At 31.3% G+C, this 19,974-nt stretch overlaps 2 protein-coding genes across 2 annotated transcripts in view; both read left to right on the top strand.

Moving 5' to 3' along the window:
• Positions 1–19,974, top strand: part of LOC127837001 (MORN repeat-containing protein 2-like) — a 69,488-nt gene that overhangs the window by 24,865 nt on the left and 24,649 nt on the right. The window lies entirely within an intron of this gene.
• The window catches only part of LOC127836997 (G surface protein, allelic form 156-like), a 32,352-nt gene continuing 13,767 nt past the window's right edge, over positions 1,390–19,974 (top strand). The window contains exons 1-2 of the mRNA XM_052363689.1: positions 1,390–1,527; positions 11,940–11,993. Coding sequence (XP_052219649.1) covers positions 1,510–1,527; positions 11,940–11,993 — 72 coding nt within the window. The 5' untranslated portion in view covers positions 1,390–1,509. The remainder of the gene's footprint in view (positions 1,528–11,939; positions 11,994–19,974) is intronic.

The raw sequence follows: 19,974 nt of genomic DNA, 5'->3' as shown, positions 1-19,974 counted from the left end.
AAACTGTTTTATCAATTATTTAAAACTGAAGACTCAAATTGAAAAAGAAATAGCCATAAACAATGATACACTTCATATATTTGAACAAAAATGGAAACACATTAAACTTTCATAAACAAGTCCAGTATGCTTTCCAACCTAATGCAACTCATCTTTACTCATAACTTTTCTGTTGTTTTTTGTTTTTGTTTTTTAAATACCCAAAGAAAAAATACATATTAACCCTTTTTTAATATAAAGGAAACCACAAGGTCAAAAAAGTATATATTAGCATATCTTGTATAACATGTCTGAACATGGTTTCACTTTGTTTTATGATCATATACATGTATATATTGTATGTCTTATATTGAATAAAAAGAATGGAACATAAAAATTGTGGTTCTCAGCAGATGATATAAAATTATATAACAAATACAAATCTGTCATACTTATTATAGGGTCTCTTAATGTTAACATTACTACTAGTTCCGTTTAATTTGAAAGATAAACTTATTGCCGATATTCAAATGACGTTCTTGGTTTTTTCGTTATTAATATTAACCAGCCGTTATTTATTATAAACAACTTAAGACAATTAATTTATGTTAACTGAAAATTAGCAATTTCCAAAATTCACGCGAAGACTACCAAAATCAAGTTTATGCAAGTTAATGCAAGGTAAGGTAATTGAACGACATTTTATGGCTTGTTTTTTATGTTTGAATACGTATTATAAAGATTGAGTCTTTCAAACTTCGCGTTGGTGCAATCAGTGTAATCGTTATATAGAGTTATGGAATTAAACTGTCAAGAAATAAAGCTTCAATAGACGAACATGATTGGCGTATTTTGGTACAAAACCTGGCATCATTTTTATTCCAGATTTAATTAAATCGAAACCGCGATACAAGTATAAGCCACATCTCAATCATCAAGTTCTGCTTAAGCTAAACAAAACATACTAATTTCGCTCTCCAAACATTAATTTTATCTTTTAATGCCTCACATGAACGTTATTGTCGGTGCATACAACTTGAAGGAAAATATTGCTTTTATTTATTATTTCCGTATTTAAGATTAAAATCAATTTACCTGTGTACCAAAGATTTTCATCGTTTTGTGGAGACAATAGGTTATCTCTTCGAAGTGACATTATAAGTTGCTTAATGTGATGCATTAAGAACATTAAACTAAATCTGCATTCTTAGGGAACAATCAATGTTATCAAACTATGAGGCTGATTCGATATATCCAACTATTTTACTGATTTGATTGACATGCTATCTAGCCATTCGATATCCATGGCCTTCTTTATTGACGGTGTGTCTGATAACTAAATTCCTATACAGACAGCGGGTTTTGGTGTTTTATTTAAGTATGCATGCATAAGGTGTGCATTTTGTTATGGCGATGTAATAAGCTAAGAAAATGACGATCGATACTATTCGCTTCATATAAAGGCGACTGCTAGTAGACAATGTACAGGGACATGCATACCCCGTGTGAGGACTGATACATTTAATTGTGATGCAGTTTGCCAAAATGGTAAATTAGTTTACATTATTATTTATGAACGTGTTTTCGTTGATATTTTGTACTTTTTGGTTTGCCAAATATGTGATATATGCAGGGATTTTTTAATTGTATGTAAACACGTAAATACGTACTTAAATGATATTCTTTAAAAAAAAAATGCGCATAAAATAAATAAAATTCTTGGTAACCTTCATATTGCTCATCTTCATCTTTGTTTTTATACAATTATGTATTTCAATTGTCATTTGATCTTCAGTAATTCGCACTCTGTCACAAACTTATATTTCCCGCCCCAAATCGAGTCCGCAGTGCTGAAAGTAACGTGTATGGGGTTATGGCGGCCCTCAAGTAGAACAAAATACATAGCATCATGAAAAATAGTAAGCAGTAAATACTGCTATGCGGGTTAAAACATAAACCATGCTATAATAACATACGGCAAAGTGTATGAAACTGAGATCATCGCGAATGAACAAACGTGGAAAATAACCAGACAATAGCCTTATTCAGCGAGAATGTTGATATCGTTTCTCTAGCATCTTTTATAAATACATGAGCCAATGGAAGTTTGTAATTTACAGTGAAACATGTCAAACGAAACATTACACTATATAATTAATATTCACGGAAACTTGTGAGTTGTTGTCATTAAACAAACTTTTCTGTTTTTGAGTTTTGATAATGTAAGGTACTTTTGTTTCCATGTTGAGGTTGTAGGCAATTTTAATATTGACTTAATTTAAAACACTTTGCGTTGATGTCATATGAGGCTTGGTGCTTTGTTTTGCACGTTAGCTGATATGCCTTGGTATACTTTGCGTACTTTTATCAAAATAAATGTAAACATCTTGCAATATATCATTGACATCAGCAAACAATTGTAAAATAAAAAAAGAGTCTAGACGTGTTGTTCTATATAAGACTGAATGTTACTACACTTCTTTAAGATTCATTAAAAGTGTGGTTATTCCTGACTGGCAGACTGGACATCGTTAGCAATTATTGGAAAAAAAGGTAATATAGTTTTGTCATTGATATTTCATTATGATTATTTTTTAAGTATTGTATATACTTTTGCAGAATTTTATCTTTCCAAATTAGTCGGGAAAATCATGCCTTATTTTAATCTTACGAATTAACAGACTGTTAATAAACCAATGAATTGATGAAAATACTATATATTATTTACATTCAAACATAAGTGGAAATAAGCTGTAATTTCAATATTTGTTTCTGTTGTACTAATTACGTTTCAGTTAAAGTTATATATTTGCATTTGCGAGTAAACTTGCACATGTAGCGTGTATCGCGATAGAGGCAAACATTACACGGGCGAAATATCTAATCAGAATTCAGCGTTTAAGTTGGAGAGCATAAAGTTGTATATGTATTAAAATATTGCAAAACCGATTTACAAAATACAAGAAAATCTTAAAGACTAAGTTTTGTTTTTAAATGCAAAACATGCTTGAATAGTATCTTTTGCGATTGTTTGAAATTAAAAATGAACATTGATATTCTATCTTTGTGAAAGTACTTCAACAAGTTCCCGTTTTGTATTTTCGATTGTTTATACATGATTAAATGTACATTTAGGCAAGAGGTTTTAAAAAGTAGTTAAATGGTATTTGTCATATTAAGTTAGGAGGAGGACATAATAAAAAATAGCTTAAACATTTTAAATAGGAATTAAACATGCAAATAAGTTTTGTTCAATCTTTATGAAAAGAAACAAGTTTTAATCAGAAAGATAAAAATACACACTATTTCCCGATGATAATAAAAACAGTTTTTCAGAATTAGCATGGCTGGTTCCAAATGTAAGTTTCATCGGAGAGTAGGAGTTGCAGTGTGCTTAAAGCCACACACCTTGCCTCTGACTATGAAATAAAATATATTTTAATCAATACATATAGATGCAATTTGAAAGTGTGCAATATTGTCATAAAATATATAGCCTAGTTAGCAAGTTATTTATTATTTTTCAAATGATACCACTTTTACGTATACGTCCATTCATTTCGACAAACGCGATTATTTTTAAGTTTTATAGCGCAAAAAAAGACGGATTTCTACCATGTAACCACCAGATATATTATAATTGGCATAGATACAATTAAATCAATAGCCTAGTTAGCAAGTAATTTATCATTTTTTAAACGGTACCGCTTTTAAAACCGAAAGTAAGATTTCTAGACGTAAACGTCCATTTCGACAAGCGCGATTATTTTTAAGTTTTAGCGCGCAAAAAAGACGGATTTATACCTTGTAACCACCAGATATATTCTAATTGGCATAGATAAAAGATGTTTCTTATTTATACTTAAATTTTCTATGCCAAATAAGGTGTGTGGCTTTTAATATAGACAGAAATAGAAAGAGAGAATGAGAAGACGTGACGGACTGACAGATGGAGGGACGGAATGGCGAAGGGAGGGGGCGGGAGGGACGGCGATAGAGAGTGTTTGAGAGAAAGATATTTAAATTTTTGCATTTAAGGTTGTAGATATATTTTAAACACAATCACTGTATTCGTTTTGTAAAAATATATTTAAGATGAAATTACCCCCATCATTGCTTAAAATTGAAATTCAGTGTCTATGAAGATTTTCAATCGAATTACTACCTAAACTTGAAACTTGCATACCCATGTTATATTGAATGTTAAGCGAGTGTTATGTAATTCCGTTAATATCCATTATATATAATCACTCAAATAATTTCGTTTGGAATGCACACAGTTAGGACAATGAGGTTCTCCGTAGACGATCGGACGAAAAAAACAAAAATCTGCCGTTTTAATATTAATGTTACCGCTATTTCCGTTTAGTTTGAAGGATACGCTTATAGACCGTTCCAGAATTTAGTCATTACCCAATTATCTCCCCTGAATACTCTCCGCGTCCGCCATTACACTACTGCCTAACAACCGGTAACATATTTTAGGTCATAATACACTAAATAGTTTTCCTATATAATTCAATGTAAAAGCGACAACTTTGAGCGAAAATAAATGCAACATTTTGCACATAGAGACCCCCATAACCATACCTTTTCTTAAAGGCTATTCTAAGCGGAATCGATGTATGCAATAAAAAAGATATTTCATGTACAATGCAAGAAAGAACTTGACACAAATCAAAATCGACTGTTTTTGCAACTGTTTTTTTCGGCCGTTTCTTAGTGGAATGAAACCTTTTCTTGTGCAATGGTTTACTATAGTCTTCAAGTGTATCATATTTCAGGGATTCAGTAGTGAACACCTATTCATGCCCTACCATTATCTCCGCAAGATAACACCCGAATAATGGTAAAAAGTGTAAAGCATGCCTTCCTGTCAACTATGATATTTTTTTAGAGAGTACAGCCCTACATGAAGCGATCATTTAGTGTATTGTAACCTATAAGAGAGCACCGATTATTCAACGGATGAATTTTTTTCTTTTTGTAAAACTTTTTTGTTTGTCATGCACATTGTATGAAATAAAGTTTTTCTGCTAGAGTTGATGTTAAGCTAGTGTTATAACAGAAAAATGTTTGAAAAACATGCATTTTTTTAGGTATTTGTCTAGGAAAATAAACACGTTGACACATTAAAAAACATTTAATCAAATTAAATGCAATATTTATTTGCATAAATCTTAAAATCGCGTAATCCTTTGCATTCCAGTGTTGTATTGCCCGTTTGTTCTGCATAATCCGATTATCTCGTTTTGATCAGATATTATCCGGACTTAACTAACAACATGGTGTCATCCCGGGTGTCATAAACCACACTGGGTGGCAGATGACAGTCTGGTCATTAAACACAATTGATGATGCCACCATGTCTTCTCTTTCTGGTAGTATTATGCAGTCATTGGGTTTAATAATTTACCTCCGACATACTTAACAGTTGCGTACATTAGATATGTTACATATTGTACAAATTAAAAGTTATGTCCAATATAGAATATCAGAAATTGTACACCGTGAAGATACTAGCCCGTTTAATCCCTGGTTTAATTTATGAAAAAAAAACGTATTTAATAATTATAAAAATTACCTAAAAACATAACATTTAACGTATTTAGCGGGTATCGGTTAATTAAAACTACATCATTTCGTATGAAGATTGAATGTTACGGCAATGCACAATCGACATCGTAAAAACAAGAAATTACATTTGACACCAACGGTGGTAAATAATGTTTTTAAAAAAAAATATGTATAAAGATATATGTGTGTTAAAATGTTAGATATTTGTCACTCATACTCACTAGTAACGAGTTTTCAATATGCATGAATACACAGTTCAATTTGCATAATGTGAAGTTGTGTTTTTCAGTTGTATGTTAATATTCCTCAATAGCGTCATTCTCTGTACATAACCCATCAAATTAAAATTACATGTAAATACCGTCATGCACTTCGCTTTTAATAGGGCTTTGTAGTACGTTTATTTTCAATGCACCCCTTACACTTTCTATCACTCATGTGTTTATCACACTAGCGTACTCATGCCATTCATAATTATATTTTGATAATTAGATGTATTATTATTGTAATTTATTGAAGCTTTTCTGCAAAAAATAATACGGCTTATGCATAGAGCTCTTTGTTGTGTCAAACTGTCGGCCTTTCAGTCTTCAGATAATCTTTACTTTGATGCTAATGACGCGTTTTTTAAGATGCCAATAAATGTATTAATAAATTCGTTTGGCACTAAATAATATATTTTGAAATATTATTTAGGTGTTTTTTTTTTCGGAGTTTCGTTTCGATTAATTGACTAAACAAGCGTCGTTATCTATATGTTTTGCGTTACTGCATAAACCTATAACATACATTTTTTTAAGATTTTTAGTTTATAGCTGTTAAATGATTCCAAAGATGAAAATCTACTCAACTAGATATATTCACTTTCTCTCCATCTTCCATATAATCTCCTAAACGATCGTCAAGATCTATATCACTCTCCCAAAAGTTCGGGTTTTTGTACGAGACATAATTCCAGCTCACAAAGTTAAATTTAAATCCAAACAACAATTTGTTTATATCTGATTTCAGTTAGAACAAAAAAAATAATGGAAGGGGTATCAAAAATACCATACTTAAAACAATATGTTATGATTTTAGAGTATAGAGTTTTACCCATTTCAAACAGCGTTAATTAATTGCGCGAGAATCTTTAATAAGTATAATCTGCTTGATGTTGCGGCTATTAAAATCAACACGACAATACATGCGTGAATTGTTTGTAACAAGTTATAAGTAAAATGTCTAATCAAAATAATATTTTCGCCGATGATTACCACTTGTTTACACACACACTCAAAACAAACACACAAGAGCATTTTATTTTTTTTATTTGTAACAATCAATCTCAACTACAAACAATCAATTTAACAACAAAAAATGTGATAATCGCCTGAAAATAATTCATTAAGTAATTTATTTATCCGACATCGGCGAAGCGGGTATTCGCTACGTCTTTGGCTTTTGGAATCGCTGACTCGCAGAAGTTGGCAGAAGTGTAATGGCGGACAGTCACGTGACTGACAATATGGCGGCGGTCAATTTATCGATTCTGGAACGGTCTATATCAACTTTTTGTTGAATATTCATTGGATAATTGCTAATACTTTGGTTGGCATATCCGTTACGGTTATAGACAGGCCATATTAATATATATGTTTTAATGTGCATTGCAAAATTAGCAAATTCTAAACATATTCGCAATCATTACAGTCATCAAGTTTTTGACGTTTGGGGATTTATGTATTTATTAAATCTGTAAAACTTCGCGTTGGTAAAATCATTGTAATCATAGAATAGACTGATGGAAATGCCAATTATTAAAGGTCCCAGAGACGGACAGGATTACAGATTTTGGTTACACTATTTTGTACCATTATAATTTTTTCTCAAAACTAACTATCTTTGGAGTTTTTAAAACGATAATTATTATTGCGTTACCAGAAGCAAGTTTTGTACGAGATATTGCTAAAATGCTTCCGTAGAGATAAATCTTTGGAATAATAATATAAAAAAGAAAGTTCTATAGAAATGACTTTTAAGGATACAGATTATTAATTATTTTTCAATTTAGTACATTTTGATATATACCCCAATTTTTTTTTGCACAGCCTTATTGTCTGTCAGTCTTATCCATTCATTGAATGTCTCATTCATATTGCAGGTTTAGTCACACTAGTTTACGGTGTTTATACTTGAAAATGTAAACATTTGGTTTATGTATAAATGTGGCGTAGCTTGTGAATCCTGTATATCCATCATTCAAACTGCATTTAAAAAATTCCTCAAGTGTTCGCCGTTTTAAATTATCAAGATAAGTTTTATCAACTAACACAAAGCACATAAGTGTTGCATATCGATCGAAAAAATGCTCGTATCTATTTAACCATTACAGATTTGAACCGTTTTGTGTGTGACGAGTCTGAAAATGAAAAACGCTTGTCGATGCACCAATGTAAGTGCAAACCAGTTGACCGGGGCTAATTGTAAATCCACGTTATTTACTAGTGCGACTTGATTAAATGTATATTTATTTTCTGTTTTATTAATTTTGTTCAGTATCCAAGTATACTGTTTTTCTTGCTCACAATAAATATTAACGGAAACTTTTCGTTGCCGTCATTAAAACAATCCATTCTGTTTTAGAATTTCGATATAGTAAGGCACTTTTATTTCCATGTTGAGGTTGGAGGCAGTTTAAATATTTACTTAATTTATAACACTTTGCGAAGATGTCATATGAGGCTTGGTGCTTTGTTTTGGATGTTTGCTGATATGTCTAGATGTGTTGTTCTATCTAAGACTGGTCGTAACTACACTACTTTAAGAGTCATTAAAAGTGCGGCTATTCCTGACTGGCGGACTTGACATTGTTTGCAATTGTTGGACAAAATGGTAATATAGTTTTGACATAAATATTTTATTTTATTGTTATTCATTAAGAATTGTCATACTTTGACAGCAGTTTCGTCTGTGTAAAAACTGTCGGGAAAATCATGCCGAACTTGCTGTTACGTATTAGAAGACTGTTAATAAAATTATAGAAATTATACATTCTTTATGTTAGAACAAACGTGGATGTTAGTCATTTTAAAAAGTGTTTTCCTTAGGTAAACGACTCTCATTTCAGTTTCAGTATCATCTTTGCTTTTGCGAGTTCACTTGCACATGTAGGCGAGTTTATCGCGATATAAGGAAACATGTTACATTTGCGGATTGTCATGTCAGAATGAAGCGTTTACGTTGGGGAGGAGAGAGTTGTATAGGTGTTAAACTATTGCAAATTCGTTTAAAAAAATAAAACCTTAATAAGATTAAGTAATATCAACTGTAAACATGCTTTAATATTATATTTGTGTTCGCTTTAAATAAATATCAATGTAGAAACGTTGTATGTTTCAATGTGCTTCCATGTGTTCTTGTTTTGTATTTGCGGTGACCGTCAAAAAAGATTGTAGTTACATGATTAAATGCGCAATTAGGCCAGAAGTTTTAATATGTTGTTGAATAAGAATGTTTTTCAACTTACGTTAGGCGGACGAAACATAAATAAAATAATTATTTCTTCAAATTGTCAACATGAATTAAAAATAAAAATAAAAACTTTTTTTTATCTTTTTATATATTTTTTACAGAAACATTTTAATCAGTTGCGAGACTAAACACGTCTGTCTATAAATGTTAGACGGCACTAAGCCTGTAACAAATATCTCAAGCTGTTTCAAAGCTAAGCTTTATAGATTTGTAATATTTGTATCTGATAAAAAAATCAATGAATGAAATTATGTTCACGTCATTTTGATGGGTTCAAAGCTTGAATTATCACGAAACTCAACGTTCTTTAATACATTGCTTACCCAAGTCAAGGGAGAACATGCCTATGGGTTTGTAACCTGTGAAACAACTTATTAAAAACCGCTGGCTATAAATTGACAGTGCCATTTTTCAGTATGCCGTTTTGCAATATTAAATTAGAAGTTTTAAATACATTGATTCATACACTGTGCCATTATTTCATATAGTAATTTAACGAAAAGATCTTAGTAGTTTTGCAAAGAATCTCATATAATTTCTAAATTAATTGCCAAAAATATTGCTTCTTACCTTTTCTTCTGTTCGTGTCAAAGCCTATACATATATATATATACCAACAAGGGTTTGAAATTCTGTTAAATATATTAAAAGAAGACCAATAACTGCAATTCAAAAGTTTATAACTTTCTAAAAAAAAAATAAGTGAGAAGCTTTATCAAACATCTTCCAAAAAGTGTTTTACACTATTTTAGATATATTTAAAGAATAATTATAACTGCAATTATAAGTTAAAAGAGCATACACATATCACATAGAATTGTTGAGCATAATTGTATTATTGGAATATATCCATATTTATGTATTATAAAAATACAACAATAATGGCAGATGATAAAACTTCCACATTATTTATTGTGAGCAATATGACAAGAATAATTGCAAATGATCCGAAGATGAATCATAACAACAGTGATCGCGTTTGCTCAAGTTTCGTATAATTTAAGACTTATACTGATTTCAATTTTGTAGGACGCTCGAAGATTGTTTAAAAATTATCTTTATCCTTAAGACTTCGCGTGGGTGCAATATTGATGCAGTGTAATCGTCTTATTGACATATTGCATATAACGAAATCCCATTAATGCATCATTTGACAGACTTGATTAACGATTTGGGAAACACAACCTTTGATTAGTTTTGCGCGGATTTTAATAAATGTTCAGTGCGGTTAAATTTAATCATTCGGTACTCACATGAGCTTATAAAAAAATCCGCTTTCGCAATATTATTTTAAAACTTGTAATGCCGATCAAATAAGTTCTTGATGTCGTGAGGAATAAACTATGGTTTTGATCCGTGGCTTCGTATTTAGATGTGCATGTGTAATAAATATCTATTTTTGATTGACATTCGATAAAGACATTCCAAAGACTTGGTCCTCATTCGTTGGTTGATGGACATGCCTTGCCAAAGCATATTTTCACCGCCCGTTTTTAATCTAAGTATGCGGTATAATAAGTTGCATAGAGTAATGTGAATCACATTTGCATATTGTTGTATTGAAGTGAAAAGCAAATAAAATAACGATCGGTATTACTAAAGTTTATATAAAGGCGACTGCTACCACGACCGACGTTACTCGCATGCATACATATGGATTGCATTGATGCGTCCGGCGAGATTTTCGCAACATGGTTATTCAAAATTTAATATTTACAACTCTTACCTTAAAAGGTTTAAGATATAATATAATATAATATGTATCTTTTGAATATGAATAGAATAAATACACTCAAAAAAAATGAAAGCACGTTATTGTTGTGAATTGTTTACATTAGCGCTACCTATTTTTTAATTTGGACATACACATATCACATAGAACTTTTGACCATAAGTGTATTATTGGAATGTATCCCTAATTATGCATGATAAAAATATAATAATAATGACAGATGATGAAAATTTCAAAATTATTAATTGTGAACAATATAACAAGACTAATTGCAAATGATCAAAGTCCGAAGATGAATCATAACAACAGTCATCACGTTTGCGCGAGTTTCGTATAATTTAAGACTAATACTGACATCAATTTAATAGGACGCTCGAAGATTATTTAAAAATGCTCTTTATCCTTAAGACTTCGCGTGGGTGCAATATTGATGCAGTGTAATCATCTTATTGACATATTGCATATAACGAAATCCCATTAATGCATCATTTGACAGACTTGATTAACGATTTTGGGAAACACAATCTTTGATTATTTTTGGCGCAGATTTTAATAAATGTTCAGTGCGGTTAAATTTAATCATTCGGTACTCAAATGAGCTTATAAAAAATTTCGCTTTCGCAATATTATTTTAAAACTTGTAATGCCGATCAAATAAGTTCTTGATGTCGTGAGGAATAAACTATGGTTTTGATCCGTGGCTTCGTATTTAGATGTGCATGTGTAATAAATATCTAAAACGTTTGTGCATTCAGAGGGTTGTCGTGCAAAGAAGCATGATTGGGGTATGAAAAGGAAAAATGAACCAGCTCGCATTTAAAGGCGTTCAGTTATCAAATGACGAAACTGATTTTGATTGACATTCGATAAAGACATTCCAAAGACTTGGTCCTCATTCGTTGGTTGATGGACATGCCTTGCCAAAGCATATTTTCACCGCCCGTTTTTAATCTAAGTATGCGGTATAAATAAAAAGAATTAGTATACAGTAAATAGTTTTCGTGTTGATTTTGTTCTCTGCAGGCGTTCATTTGAGACGACTGCCAATAATATGTGCATATTGTTATAGTGATGCAATTTGCAAACCAAAAGAAGATCGATAATACTACTCGCAATATATAAAGGCTACTGCTTTCAGTGTAGAACCGGTGAGAGGATTGACACATTAAAAAGAGATTCAGATTATACCATGGTAAATACATTTGCATTATTATTTATGAACCTGTTTTGATTTTTCTTTCTATGCAAGTTTAGTTGGAAAATAATAACTTTGTCGTTATGTTAATGATATGTAAAAAGATCAATATATATTTAAAATGATGTTAAATATTTAATTGTGGGTTCATGATAAATTAAAGAAAGTAAAATTTATGTTGCCATACTTATCTCTATGTACTGAGTTATTTGTTGTTAAATGCTTTCTTTAAATTGTGATGTTATAGTCTGCGATTTTATACAGAATGACCACAATCAAAGATAGAGTTTCTTTTAAACCTGTTTTGGTATCTTAAAAATGCTTCCCATAAGTGAATGTTTAATTGCATATGCATTCTGATTCATTACAGTATTAACGAATGATTTCTATAAATATGAATATGTTTAAATTTTCATGGCCAATTTTTATTTTAGAATATTGCACGGGATTTTGTGCATTAAATATATGCGGATATTATTGCTTTTTAGAGCAATGGCGATTTGAGATCTCTTGTTTATATATTTTGTTCAAGGCTTAATTTGTCCTCTATGCTAATGAGGACCCCCCCTTTTTTTCATTTTGCAACGAAACAGAGAAAGTTCAAAGATATTTTCCTTATAGAATACCTAGTGTTTTAAAGTTATTTGAATTAGGTTTCAACTTATAAGCACATGTACCGTATGAACTCTTCGGTGTATAAAATGTTTCAATGCATACTGAACAAAACAATCCCCATATGTTTTCATAATTAACATAAGTTTAAGTGTATTGTATCTTCAGGGTATGCAATTGAAATCCAACCGGAAACTGAAAAGGAACACTTAAGCAATTTAATACATAATTAAAGTTTAACTACAACATAAGTAATATTTTTGCAATTGTATTAAGTCTCGATGCTTCTTAAATTGTATCATTTTTTAAGTTAAACTTTATTACAGTTTTTCTCTGAATATCCGTTGAATAACTGCTGTCAGGTGTTTTATTATTTAGTCCACGTGCGAAAGATCTATTTACTGGATAGACACTTTCACCTTTCCTTTTATGTTCGTCCAAATAAAACATATGTAGGGTGCAAAAACCATGTAAACGAAACATTGTTTTTGTTGTAGGAGGGACAAATAATTCCGGATTATAAAGAACGTCCACTGCAATTATAAAATTGTGAAACATTTAAAAATTGTCTGCACAATTGGTCAGATTTATATTTGTTGATATATACCATAGATTGAAACAACAGCGCAGTCGGATCGAAAACATGTTTACTTTTTATCATGTACTCAAAAGAACTTCTCCTAAGATGTTCTTTTGTTGTAATATCAATAAATAATTATTCACACATACTTTATATTTTGAAAATTCTGTTATAATTTAACTTGTAAAAAAACAGATGTAAAAACAGTTCCTTCAACGGTAATCGAAATCGTGACATTTGGAAAGAAATCTTCGTACACTTCAGGCTGTTGAAGTGTATTGCGTATTTAAAAATGATTTATAATACTATTGATAAAAGTGTTACAAACGCTTTATTTTTTTTTATTGATGAGTATTAAACAACACACCAAACTATTAAACAATTTCCTAAGCAAGGAATGTTATTTCGCTTGTTTTAATTTAATGTTGTTTTTTAATGCATGTGTGGCTTAGTTATACTCCGTAACCTTTGATAATGCCTTGAGTTAAGACGAACAATTACTTGGTGATATAAAATGTGCCTAATCATGTTTATAATTAAATTCAATATTGTATGACCGGCATCTTGTTTTGTTTCCATGTTGACGGTAGTAAACTGACATATATTAATTGTGATAGTCCAAATTTAGATGGCTTTCTCTGTTTCATTAGCTATCTGCGATGGAAATTGTGCGTATACATGGCGATAATTCAATTTTAAGCAATCTATCAGTTTCTATTTAGAATTCCGCTTCCAGATGAAAGGGTTTAAAATACATTTTTAGAATAAAATGTGAACCCGAATGAAGATAAATTGTCATTTGACAGAAACAACATCGCTTAATGTATTAATCATTACCAAATGTGTATGTTTTTTGTAGATAAATAATTCGCACAAATGTGTATTGTTAAGTTCCGTTTGGATGTTTAGCCAGGAGATTTGATTTCTTATTGAATTAGTACTTTGTTTTTATAAGATCAAGGCACCAATTTACTTTTTGGCGCAGGTCATTACTGTTCTGTTTTAGATTTGTAAACGCTAGTTAATAGTTGTAGTACATTATTCTAGCAATTTGTTGCAGCCTTCAATACTGCACACGATGTGTCAATAAGTTAGTATCTGAAGTGTTCATTGAAATTCTGGTTTTGCTTTGATAAATAATACTTTTGTGGTCGTTTATTAATCTGATGCCAATTTTGCATACGTCATTAATGTATACGACTTCATCAGTTGAAATGTGTCCATATTTAATCAACATATCCATTTAGCATGACTTATGATTCAATTGTGTACAAACGTAAGATACATCACTACCTGTTAAATAATGTATTTAGGAATATTACAATTCGTTGAAACATTCGTTTTTGCCATAACGTGGCGCGATGTTAATATTCTGTATGTTCATTGACAAACCAAGGTGACTGAAAGAGGTTCTATGTGAAAATAACACTTTGTTTGTAAGTTCCTTAGTTGCTCTGATTTTAGATGAAGACGACACGGGTATTTTCCATTCAAAGAAATTGTGATTATTTGTCAAATAAGGCCAATTGTCAAGGTCACACTCACAAGCCAATTTTTGACATTCACTTAATGTTTGCCAACCAAGAGAAGAGAAAAGATAATCTTATAAAATCTTTTAAAAGCGAAAGCGTCACTGGGAATGCAAACAATATTCGTCTTTAATAATATATTGAAGTTATTTAAAATCACAAGCGCTCTTAGAGTGTAACAATAATTTAGAAATGCATGTTAATCTTGACATGGGCAGATGATCGATGGATCCCTATTAACATAGAAAATTAGTGTATACATTATAATTAAGTATAACATATATGTTAATACAATTCTTACGACTGCCTGTGTAAAGTTGATGTTCTAATTTCGAGTGTGGATTAAAAAAAGGCAATCTCAATGACGTAGTCTGCATGGAACGTATCTTTATTATACCATACGTATCTTTATTTTACCAAACACAGCATGTAGATATTGCTCTTCAGTGTTTTATCGTTTTCCTTGTCAACTGTTTAAAAAAAATTAAACTTCAATTTTGTTTGACAAATTAAAACGAATATTATTATTACTTCTTTAGCCATTGATTATAGAGGTGAAATATTGTTTAAGTCAGCATACATATTTGGGAAGAAATATAATTTAATTACTGAATACAATGCTAAGGTATTCAAATAATTTTCCTACTAGCGGTGTAAGCCGTTAAATTGTCGTTGGCCACACAACCGGTATCATACACAACGTGGTATGCAACGATCCGGTTCATTTACTATACGTGAATCCCCCATAAACTTCCTGGGTCATGATCAGTTATACATATAGTAGTTACATAGCTGAATTTTTTGCTTAATAATGACGACTTACATTTTAAGTTTAAGGCCTACAGCTAAATGCCGAAAAAATTACGAAAAGCAAGCATAATAGTCGGTACGCCGATTTATAAATTCATATTAAATTTGTCTAGTTTCCACAAACCTCAATATGCTGTCGATCTGTGTAAATTCAACGTCTACATCTATAGAAAATCAGTAAAAACGCCTATCATTTATATATGATTAAGCAATGCTTTACACATCTACAGCCAATTTAACGACTCAAATTTAAAACGCATAACACCATCTCAAGAAATATTGATATTAAGCGTCGATACAGTCGAAGTTGGACGTACACATTTTCTGTAAGGTTCTAGCCATTTTAACATATGTTATAAATCATTCAATCTTTTTATCATATTGTTTTTCATATTCCATTATTAATTAAATTTATATACTAATTTGATGTTGAACGTTATGGTCGCAAGCATTCCCGTACATTCATAATTATCTTAAAGAATGAAGAACAACACCAACAACGTTTTTGCATATCTCAGATTTGTAAGTTGGAAAGGCTGTTAGTCAATTTCTTTGCATATTATGCCTAACATTTACAAAGTCCAATCTTTAAATCTAAATGTACAATCCTTCAGTATAGCTGTACAATCATTCAGTATATATGTATACTTATTCAGTAGAGCTGTACAATCATTCAGTATAGCTGTACAATTATTCAGTATTGCTGTATAATCACCCAGTATAACTGAACAATCATTCAGTGTAGCTCTACAATCATTCAGTGTAGCTGTACACTCACGCAGTATAGCTGTATACTCCTTCAGTATATATGTACGATCATTCAGTCTATATTTACAATCATTAAGTATTGCTGTTCAATCATTCAGTATAGCTAAACACTCATTCAGTACAGCTGTACAATCATTCAGTATGGAGTACAATCATTCAGTAAAGTTGTGCAATAATTCAATATAGCTGTACAATCAATAAGTAAAGCTGTACAATCATCAAGTATTGCGGTTCAATCATTCAATATAGCTGTACTGTCATTCAGTATAGATGTACAATCATTCAGTCTATATGAACAGTCATTCAGTATAGTTGTTTAATCATTCAGTTTAGCTGTATATTCATTCAGTATAGCTGTACAATCATTCACTATAGCTGTACAATGTATGATCATTTAGTATAGATGGTCAATCATTCAGTGAAGATGTACAATCATTCAGTACATCTGTACAGTGATTGAGTATATCTTTATATTCATTCATTATAGCTGTACAATAATTAATTATGCCTGTTCACTCATTCAGTATAGCCTTACAATCATTCAGTATAGCCTTTCAATCATTCAGTACTGCTGTTCAGTCATTCAGTATAGCTGTTCATTCATTATGTATAGCTGTACAATCATTCAGTACAGCTGTACAATCATTCAGTATAGCTGTTCATTCATTATGTATAGCTGTACAATCATTCAGTACAGATGTACACTCATTCAGTATAGCTGTTCAGTCATTCAGTATAGCTGTACATTCATTATGTATTTCTGTACAATCATTCAGTACAGCTGTACAATCATTCATTATAGATATACGACCATTCAATATAGCTGAACAATCATTATGTATAGCTGTACAATGATTCAATATAGCTGTACAATCATAATGTATAGCTGTACAAACATTCATTATAGCCGAATAATCATTCGGTATAGCTGTACAATCATTCTGTATAGCTGTACAATCATTCAGTATAGCTGTACATTCATTCGGTATAGCTGTACAATCATTCAATATAGCTGTACAATCATTCTGTATAGCTGTAAATCAATCATTATAGCTGAAGAATCATTTAGTATAGCTGTACACTCATTCTGTATAGCTGTACAATCATTCAATATAGCTGTACAATCATTCTGTAAAGCTGTACAATCATTCAGTTAAGCTGGACACTCACAGTCTGTAGTGCAGGATATTTTGAAAGAAACTTCACAATAAATAATAAGACATGCGCTATTTGAGTCAAAAGGTTTATAAGGCTCAAATGGCTCATATGAGTCTTTTTGGGTATAAAAGGATATATATTGGAATATGTGTTTGTATCATCTCATATTAGCCATTTTTCTTCAATAAAAGACCAGAAGATGAATACTTGTCGGCTAATACTGTATCTAGAGTTTCTAGAGTCTCTTTATTGCTTTGTAACACAATAGGCTAAGAATGTCATCCGCCTCAATAAAATGAAGTATATGTTGGTGCTAAATAAAAGCAATCGGATATATATGGTTATATAGTTATTTGACTCTCCAAAGAACAAACCATTTATTATTTAATCACATTCTAAACTTTCGTCCTGTCAAATATGTGTATATCGAAACTTAAAGATACTCGTCGCTATGAACATCTTATATTCATCATGTTGAGGTTGTAGGCAATTTTAACATTATCATAATTTATAACACTTTACGAAGATGTCCCATGTGGCTTGGTGCTTTGATCCGGATGTTTGCTGATATGCCATGGAATACATTGCGATGGTACTTGTAGCAAAATAAATGTGAACATTTTGCAATATATCATTGACATCAGCAAACAATTTTAAGATAGAGTCTGGACGTGTTGCTCTATATAAGACTGGTTGTTACTACACTACTTTGAGATTCATTAAAAGTGTGGTTACTCCTGGCTGGCGGGCTGGACATCGTTAGCAATTGTTGGACAACATGTGCATTTGCGCAGTCTGGTCAGAGGCGATGCTGTTCGCTATAAAATCACTCAGTGTGTTATGGTCTCATTCTGTATCTCCTGACCAGACTGTGAGATGCGCAGGCTGAGTGGGCTATATATATGATGGGCGCATATGGAATAAGATCCATTTTCGCATGACGATGGTCTTTAAAAATCTTATTGCAAATTGTAAATGGCACATTTTAGCACCATGCTTTTCGATACAAAATTGAATTCAAAATAGCAAACTTGTAAATAAGGGCAGCTTATCCAGGCGTTCAGGAACGATTTCCGGACGTGCTGATCGAGTACGGCAAACATTTTTGGTTTGTTAATTGAACGATTTTCCTCTTATCGTGACACTATAATATTTCGGTCTCATCTTGAAAGCAAAACTGTGTTTATCGATAGTCAATTATATATTCCCCGGACGATTTAGTGAACGAGTTCTGACCCTGAAATTTTGCGAGATGGATTTTTACGCGTTATTGTAACTGGGCCACTGAACAGTGCTACATCCTTTGCGCTGAGCACAGACACAGTGATGTAGCCAAAGTTCAGAGATTTTTTTATTCCGAATCAGCCTATGAAATATTCGAAAATATTCATGCTTGTCTGCTGGCGTTATGTTAAAGTCATTTAAGGTGAAATGCTGGGTAAAACAGCTATGCCGAAAAGCGCATTAGTGCTCTATATCTATGTTTAGGTCAGAATTGTTGACACTGTGTGGTCTGCTAGGGTAACAAGTACTGCATAAACAACAAAGTAGGGGTCAAGAGGGCTGTCTTTATTACTACCTAATTTGTGAGTAAAAAGTATTGCTTGCAGATTTATTTTTCATTTATTTTCATTAATTATCTTATTGTATATTTGAATTTGTATATGGTGTCAAAAATCAAAAGTTTTGTACAGGGAATTTCCATCATGAAATTATATTCTTAGTGAGATAAGTGTTCGATATTCCAACAATACTTATTTAATATGATGGTGATTGCAAATTGTCTTTATATTCAGTTCTCATTACCATTTTCATCATACTTTCTATGCTTTCAGAACGTCAAAAAAGGGCCATGTTGTTGTTATTTTGTCTCTAGTTATCTCTATAAAAAAATAGGATGATAAAAAGTGCAAACAAATCTTGACCCTTGCGTTATGAAACACTCTTCATAAATTTGAATGGCTTGTGTTCATTTCATTTATTTTGAAAAATGTGTTGCGTCTAATACAACTTAAGTGCCTTCAGCGCTTTGATTTTATATTTGCGGTGACCTTCAAACAGTATTGTAGATACATGATAAAATGAGCAGTTAGTTAAAAATGTTTAGTTGGTGAAATTGTTGAATAAGAATGTTTTTCAACTTACGTTAGATCAATGAAACACAAATAAAACAATTATTTCTGCATACTGTCAAATTTGATAAAAAATAACATTGTTTGCAGGCATTTACTCAAATTCCTAATTGAAATAATTTTAATCCGGTTTATATTAAGATCTGCAATTCCTACATTACCTTGTAACAGTAATACCGATATTATGCTGCATGTGTTTTGTACTTCTGTTAATATCCATAAAGAAAACAACAACACTCAAACTAAAAAAATGGATTTTAAACAATGTGGTTCTCAGCAGATGATCTAAAAATTAAATTGCAAATCTGTCATACTCATTACTTGATGTTAATATTACTGCTAGTTTCGTTTAATTTGAACGATAAACGTATCGCCAAGATTTAAATAAT

Source organism: Dreissena polymorpha, chromosome 7, assembly GCF_020536995.1.
Source record: "Dreissena polymorpha isolate Duluth1 chromosome 7, UMN_Dpol_1.0, whole genome shotgun sequence".
NCBI lineage: Eukaryota > Metazoa > Mollusca > Bivalvia > Myida > Dreissenidae > Dreissena > Dreissena polymorpha.
The sequence above is the reverse complement of the archived record's forward strand: the minus strand, read 5'-3'. Positions and strand labels throughout refer to the sequence as shown.